The following is an 8,381-nucleotide window of genomic DNA, read 5'->3' on the forward strand; positions in this document are numbered from 1 at the left end:
ATATATATATATATATATATATATATATATATATATATATAGTTTCATCAATTAAATCCAATCTGAGGACCTCACTCAGAACAGAGCAGAGAGCTGATTTTCCTAAAGTCCTCTCTCCAGTGTAGGTGCCAGAAGCAGTATACTCTGGTTTTTTGAGCCATCCTTGAGGAAGATCTAATAAAGGATTTTCAAGTATAGGTAAGGGGTGTGTGTGTGTGTGTGTGTGTGTGTGTGTGTGTGTGTGTATGTGTGTTTCACTGGGAACCCAGGGCCTCACACATGGTAGACAAGTACTCTACCTCTGAGCTACATTCCCAGCCTGATTTTTAAGAATTGTATACCTCACTTGAGCATCCACATGTGAAGTTAGGTACACCTCCAGGAGGAAAGCTTTCTACAGTATAGTACAGTAATAGGTCATTGGCAACTGGGTAACCATGGGTAAAGCTACAGATGTATCTAAAACCGAAACATGGGTATAAGTAGACCTGATATGGAGCCACATGGTCTCCAGGGTGGTGTGTATAAAATTCTGGTAAGAGCTTTAGAGAGCTTTCTGTGCTTTTTGCCAGGCAGAGAAGCAGCTCCAGACTTCATTAGCACCAGAGGTGTCTGGGAGCTGGCCTGGGTGCTTCCTCTGCTGGGGTGGTGTCCATCTCCACCTCGCCTGCCATGTATGTCTTAGTGCTCCCGTACACCTTTATAACCCTCTTTCCCCCCTTCAGCCTCATGTTCATGCCCTTGCCTTTGCAGAATACCTCGGATTCTGCTACTTCATACACTATCCACACCCCACAGGCAGGATTTCTCTGTACCATTTGTCGCCAGCTCTTTGCTAGTCATGTCTTTATCAGTGGGTGGAGAAGCGTTTGCTTACCCTCAAAAAAAAAAAAAAACACTTAACCACTCCTTTGTCACTGCCGTGTATTTATTGGGCAAACATTTGTTGAGTACTTGCCGTTTGTTGACTGGTGTTACGAGGATGAATAACACATCATCTTTGGATCCAGGGAGTCCCTATTCTGGTGGGGGGAAACTGATTCATAAACAGGCAGCAAGAAAACCTTGTGGTAAGTGTTTTGCTTGGGAAGGAGTAGATCCAGGGTACTGTGGGGACACAGAGCAGCTCCACTGGCTTGAACATTACAGAACAGACCCCATGTGTCAGTCAGCCTTATGAGAGGAGCTGACATTAGCTAAGTAGAAAAGAGAAGAAAAATGGGCTTTTCAGATGCAGTACTGTTGGTGTCCCTGACCAGGAGTAAGGGATTGGCCACTTACTCTGGTTCCATTTAATTTTTGCCAAAAGGTGCAATAAGCAGTTTATAACATTTTCCTTTCGTTATCTTTTCTTCTAGATCTTGTATGTATTTTTAAAAAGTGTGGTCACTGGTGCCACAGGGTACCTAACTGAGTCCACTACATTCTTCCCATGGTTGTAGGATGGCTTCAAATGACTTTAAGAAACCTAAAATTTATCGAGTCAACCACATTGTAACTGAAGAAATGATTAGATGATTGTAGTGACTTAGATCACTGTGGTGGTTGTTGATTTAAACCTTGATGTTGAGGCTGGGGATTTAGCTCAGCGGCACAGCGCCTGCGTGGTAAGCGCGAGGCTGTGAGTTCGATTCCCGATACCAGAAAAAAAAACCTTGATGTTTATCCTTTTCTTATTTATCTAAATAAAGAAGAAACGCACTAAATATGTATGCCCAGACTCTTGAACGTATTTTAGATTACCTTTATCTCATTAGTTTTATCTAAACTGTAATGTAAACTGGCTTGAAACTGGTTATTTTGGGGCATCTTTTTATAACAGGAGGAAATAAATTGGGCATTTATAGGGGAAAGGTGAGTAAATGTTTAAAGTTGTTATTTCTGTTTTTGAAAAGGGCCAGTTTTTACTTGCCTGTTATATTATGCCTTTAAAATATAATAGAAATATTAGATATAGGGATTTTACTTTATAATAAAAAGAAAGCAAGAACATCAATAAAGGAAAACATGTACCACTGATCAGATTTTGCATTCTAGAATATAAATATAAATATAAATAAATATAAATAGTGTGTGTGGTCTGGATAATGAAGTGAACCATTTCCCATTAAAATAAAAGAAGACTATCTCTTTTTAAGGTTATGAGAAGACAGATGATGTTTCAGAGAAGACCTCACTGGCTGACCAGGAGGAAGTAAGGACTATATTTATCAACCAGCCTCAGTTAACAAAATTCTGCAATAACCATGTCAGGTAAGAACAGCCAATGAATGTTATGGAGCAGCCATCACAGCGGAGCGAGACAGGCCAGAATGAAAATGTTTGTAAAGAGATTTTGATTCACTCAGTATTGGTGCTGTGGCAATGCCAGTGGGCTGTTTCTCCATCTATCCAATAAAGAAATGGTAATAAGAATCTGGAAGTAGGAAGGAGCAGAAAGGCCCAGTACCCATAATGCTATTCATGGTATCTGAGTATGAAAGATATTCATAGGGAAATGCCAGTGTTCTAAACCTATGAACAGAATAATGTTTTGGGTTAGTAAGTTTTAACATTATTGGAAAGATCTTTGCAGTTGTACACGAAGAACTTCATTTACTTAATTATTTATTTGGTTAAATAGCCTTAAAATACTGTTTTTTGGTAGTTATGAAACTTAGTGTGGTGTGTAGGGATGGAGGGTTGTGAGAATTACTTCACTGCCCTGTTACATTTTCAGTCCAGCAGTCATATAAAAAACAGCCCCTTAGGCCGGGCAGTGTTGCACATTCCTGGAATCCTAGCACTCAGGAGGCTAAGGCAGGAAGATCACCGTGAGTTCAAGGCCAGCCTGGGCTACGTAGTGAGTTCACGGCCAACCTGGATGACATAGTGAGACATTCTCTCACAAAGAAAGCATCCCTGTCAGCACCAGTCACTCAGTGGCCTCTGGCGCCAGGTGAACACTCCCAATGCTCACCAGTGGCAAATCACTATTTATAACTTCAAATTGTTTACAACTTCAAATTCTTGAGTTATATTTCTTAATTTGGTGAGTGTAGCAAGTCTCCCTTTTAATTTCCCTTATGTTTTATAATCCAGAGGAAGTTCTAGATCTCTCCAAGACAGAAGCGGCCTATCCTTAGTGATAGGGACATAATGTGGCATCCTTGCCGGGTTCCTAAAGTGGCATGAAGGCAATTCAGACGACCCCAGAAAACTTCCCATTTCCCTGAAATTATCCAGAAGGACATCTCTATTTATAGTGTCTGGCCCTGTTCTAATTGCTAATTATTTAGTATTATTGTGTTAACACTCTGTTTTCTCTACATTTGCACTTCTTTTTAAGCTACTCCTGGTAATTTTAAGGAGGATGATTGGCTAAAGAAGATAAAAGATAGCATACAGAAAATTCAGTCTTTATTTAACCTTTCGCTCTTTTTCATTTAAATTAATAATTCTTTGTGATATTCCCTGAATGTGTAACAGTGAGCAAATATTCATCATCTTATTTTTTATGTGGTGGTAACAGAATTTTGATTATGTGGATGCCATTCACAAACTAACTGAGTTTTATACTACTTTTCATTTTTGTTTTCTAGCACTGCAAAATACAATATAATCACATTCCTTCCAAGATTTCTCTACTCTCAGTTCAGAAGAGCTGCTAATTCGTTTTTTCTCTTTATTGCACTGCTTCAGGTAAAGTCACATCATAAAGACTCAATTAAAGGGCAAAGGTTCAGGTCTTAATAAATGTTTTTGTTAAGTCCATGATTAATCCTCTGAATCTTAGCTAAATGCCGAGATAACCTTCATTCACTGGGCATCTCCAGCTGCTGCTCCAAGTCGTGTGAGAATTCTACTTCCTCTCCACGCAATTTGATTCATTTCTGTTTTCCAGCTTATTGTAGATATTCTGCACATTTGATGTGGAAAGTATTATCCATTTGGAGTGGTAAAGGAGGGTGGCACTTTTTCCTAAAACTTCAGTTCAATTTTGGAGCAGTAAAAGTAAAGTTCTGAAAAAGCACTACTTGACGAATTTTAACAAATATTTTAGAAAAAATATTTTATTAAGAAGTAGCATATGTTCATTGTAAAGTTTTTTTAAAAAAAATGCAGCAGGACATAAAGAAAATAATTAATACTTCTATTATTCTATCACAAGAGCTGTTAAAACTTGGATGTGTGTGTCTCTAGTCTTATTTTCCCCTCTAAGCATTGCTTGTTTACAAAAAGGAATTAGAGTGCATATTGTTTTGTAATTTGCTTTATTCATATGATAATATATGGATATTTTCCTAGTTAATCATTGTACTTTAAGGGTGAGGGGGTGCTTTGTTTTTTTGTTTTATTTTTTGCCTTACTAGGGATTTAATGATTATATGATATTATATAACTGTGCTGTTATTACTTAGCCAGTTCTCCATTGTAGCTGCTAGTCTGGTACATGCTCTGTATGCGTATCATGTTGCTAACACGCTCCTCTGGCTACTTCGTAGATAAGGCAAGTTGCCCCACCCAGAGTTAGTCAGCCAAGATCATGAAATCAATGAGGCATAATTTAGAAGACACTAAGACTTTGTTGTTTCAGATGCACTGAAAGCGTCCGGATTCTCATTGGATTTCTCTTGCTCTTTTGTTTTTTTCTTCAAATAGCAAATACCTGATGTGTCACCAACAGGTCGTTATACGACACTGGTTCCTCTCTTATTTATTTTAGCTGTGGCCGCAATCAAAGAGATAATAGAAGATATTGTAAGTATTTACGTTTTTCCATCAGTATGACTAATACATATTTTTCTAAAATATTAGTTGATTTAATTTATGGCACAGGCTGTTTTGAATGTTCATTCAACTTTAAAGTATATAGAATATGTTTCTACTACTTAGGTTAATTCTTACTAGATTGATATGTTCCTATTCCTTAAGTTAATTCCTAGTCCTTACTAGCCTTCCCTTATGTTTATAGTGTAATAATAAAAGCAATTTGAGTGAAAGAATTGACATGAATAGAACACTGTATTAGAATGTTATTTTCAATTAGGTAACATAAATTATCTAACAAACTTTTTGGCATTTTTTATTTTTAAATATAAATGCCATCGTTTTCACCATATTAAATACCTTTGATTCACTCTCATCTTATTTCAGTAGTTGTGTTTCCTTTCCATGTATCTTATTTTAATACTATGAGAAACCTCATATTTACCATTTTTAGTATTCTGTAGTAAAAGAGAAAACGAGAAGAGAATTTCCCTTTTCTGAAATAGTCCCCCTCACCTGTTTTCTTTTCCCCCTATACTTTACCTATTTTAACTGTTTTACTTGAGGAAGACAATTTTTTGGTGGGGTATTTTTTCTCCATTCTTTTAAAATTCTTTCTTGCCCATTCAAAAAAATCTGTTAAGCATTAGGACAATCAAATGGCAAGGCAAGGAAAGGCTGGGAAAGTATTTGGAAAGGTCCAATTTTAAATTTCACAAACATTAAAATTATTTGTGTAACATTATTTCCTTGACATTTATTAAGAGAAGACAGGAGCCATACTATCACTAGGCCCATTAGAACATTGGCAGTTGAACGTTCAGATGAGCAGTCTCCCAATCATCTAGGTGTAAATACACAGGCCGAGAGTGTGGTGCCTGTGTGTAGGGCATCATTATCCTCTTGTATGGAAACAACATCCTTTATAAGCACAAGGAGCTAGGAAATTTAAGAGACTGTCTTTTCATCTGTACTGTACCATGCAGATTTTCCAGCCTTTAAGTTATTGGTTGGGTTGGGCTGTCTGTAGGGGTTGGTCTTCCTACAATTTTGTCTTTCTTTGCTTTCTATGCTTCCATTTCTGTCTTTGTTTAACCTAATTTTTATGGAGTATTTGTTATTCACTAGGCATTAGGCTGTTGTTTTTGCTGAAATTTTTCTCGCTTAATTCCCTCAATAACTTTGAAAGCTGTATGTTAAACTCCATTGAAAGGTAAGTAAGCTGGAGCTTAGGAGAGATGTTATTGTCCAAGAAAGTGATGTACATACTTTGCTCTCCACCTACGCAGAGTCATCAGCAGTAACATCAACACTTATTCTGCTTTTTGGTTTCCTGAACTTTGTTCTATGTTACTTAAATTTATTAAATCTTGTAACAACTCAGTAAGGTATTATTGATCCCCATTTAGTAGATGAGGCAGAGAAAGCAGAGGAAAAATGTACCTTGTCTGAGGTCACACAACTGATAATTAGGCTTATTAGATTTCAAGTCAAGGAGTTTAGCTGTAGAACCCTGCTTTATAAGTATGCTTCTAAACTGCCTCTGCTGTGTGTGTGTGTGCGTGTGTGTGCATGTGATTCTGTTTAAAGCTATAAGCACTCTAACTATGGTTTCTAGGACCCCTGTCTTTGAAAATACATAATAAAATTGTATCCAAGAATTTTTTAAAACAACTCCTGTTGCTATGATATAATAATTGGGTACTGTTAGAAAAAAAAAAAAAACATAATCACACAGTCCCTGAAGGATGTAATAATAGTATTATGAGGTAATAATTTCAGGTGAATTTGCTTTCCACTGAAATCAGTGTTAAAATATTGACCAAAAATGATCTGTAAGAGTTGTTTAACAAGTTTATATCAAACTATAAAGTGATAGGAAGTTGGAAATGTTACCCTCTAGAAAAGGAAAAACACAAGTAATAGTGTAGATAGTTGGGCAGAGTTACATATCAGAAAATATAATGAATATATACATTTGTGCAGCTATTCAATAAAAATATATGGAGTAGTGCTTATGTGGCAGGCATTCATTAGGATATATATTAAAATATGTTAACCTTTGGCTATGGTAATAATCGTGTTCCATTTGTCAGCGGCTTACTAGTTAAGTCTTTTTGTCATTTACTCAGAGACTGCAGATCCTGCGGGTTGGCAGCAGGTAGTTGCTCTGTTCCGTGTGGCCCCTCAGGGATGTGACATGAATCAAAGTTCTGCTGTGTGGCATGTCGGTGGTTATTGGAGCAGGGGGGCAAGGGAATGGAGATGTCTTTTCTTATTTATTTTAGTCATAAAAGTTGCCTGTCACATCTGTTTACAGCCCAATATTGGAACTAGTGACATGGAAAATGGAAGGTGTTATCTGAATGTCCCCAGAAATAAAGAACTGAATACTGGTAAAGATTAACCATGTCTGCCCCTTGTCCCTCAGTGAGTAAGACAGACCTTACAGTCTAGTAAACCTTCCTTCATATACTATTAAGGAACATCATTTTTTAAAATTTAGAATAAAAGATAATAAGAGTTGTGAGATAGTTAAGACATACCCAACCAGTGAATTTTGACTCTTGATGCTTTTGATAGCCTAATATAGTACAATCTCTTATTTTTATGCATAAGTAAAAAATGATGTGTATACTTACTTGAACATACTCTAAACTGGTGAACTCTTTTTTTTTTAAATAAAAAAAAAGCTGTATCATATTAAAACCAAATTATTGTGGTGGCACACACCTGTAATCCCAGCACTTGGGAGGTCAAGGCAGGAGGATCATTGAGAGTTCGAGACTAGCCTGGGCTACAAAGTGAGCCTAAGGCCGGTCTGAACTGCATAGCATGACTCTGTCTCAAAAAGACAAAAAAGAAGCAAATTATTATGGTAAAGGTCAAAATTGTCTGTGAAACTGATAGTTGTCAGTAAAAAAATTCCTTCTTTGCTATAAACTTGTTAAATGCTAGTGAACTTTATTCATTATAAAATGAATACTTATCCAAAGGCTACAGTAAGCCAGTGACCAAATACTGGGAATATGCTCATGAGCAAAAATAGCCTTCATGGATCTCACAGTCCATTGGAAGAAATAGACATTAATCAAGTAATCATACTGGGTTGTGATGTGAATTAAATAATGCCCATGAAGTCCTTAAAACAGTACCTAGTGTATACTAAATAATGAATAAATAACAACTATATTGTCATCATTCAAAGACCCTTCTGACTAAATGGCAGAAAATAAATTAGAAGAAAAGTAATTGATATAAAAATGAAAATATAATAGACTGATGTTTAGAAATGGTAAAAAATAGGGACAGGCATTTGATCTATGTCTAACAGTACAGTTGACAGCACTTACCACCTGCTACATACCCCCTTCACTCAGTTCCTGTTTGGTCTCCAGCCACTAGAATATAAACTCCCTGAGAGCAAGAACTTGGGACTCTTGCTCATTGCTGTACTCTCAGGAGTACTAGCAGGGCCTGGTGCATAATGTTTAGTGAACACTTATTGATTGAGTGAGGGGGTTGGATAAGAGGGAAAGGGAGAAGAAGGTGCAAGGACGACTCTCAGATTCTTGGTTTATGAAAATAAATGGAGGCTCCGCCAGCCCCCCCGCACCTTGCGCCCAGGCAGC

The 8,381-nt window shown here is 37.0% G+C and overlaps 1 protein-coding gene across 4 annotated transcripts in view; it reads left to right on the forward strand.

Moving 5' to 3' along the window:
- The window catches only part of Atp8a1 (ATPase, aminophospholipid transporter (APLT), class I, type 8A, member 1), a 219,983-nt gene that overhangs the window by 27,315 nt on the left and 184,287 nt on the right, over positions 1 to 8,381 (forward strand). For 3 of the 4 annotated variants that reach the window (XM_005391918.2, XM_005391917.2, XM_005391919.2), the window contains exons 2-4: positions 2,139 to 2,253; positions 3,582 to 3,681; positions 4,642 to 4,740. In XM_005391918.2, the coding sequence (XP_005391975.1) occupies positions 2,139 to 2,253; positions 3,582 to 3,681; positions 4,642 to 4,740 (314 nt within the window). Of the gene's footprint in view, positions 1 to 2,138; positions 2,254 to 3,581; positions 3,682 to 4,641; positions 4,741 to 8,381 lie in introns of those variants that run through there. The other variant, XM_005391920.2, reaches the window with a different exon arrangement.

This window comes from Chinchilla lanigera, unplaced genomic scaffold (genome assembly GCF_000276665.1).
Source record: "Chinchilla lanigera isolate Chin_1 unplaced genomic scaffold, ChiLan1.0 scaffold00042, whole genome shotgun sequence".
In the NCBI taxonomy this organism is placed as follows: Eukaryota; Metazoa; Chordata; class Mammalia; order Rodentia; family Chinchillidae; genus Chinchilla; species Chinchilla lanigera.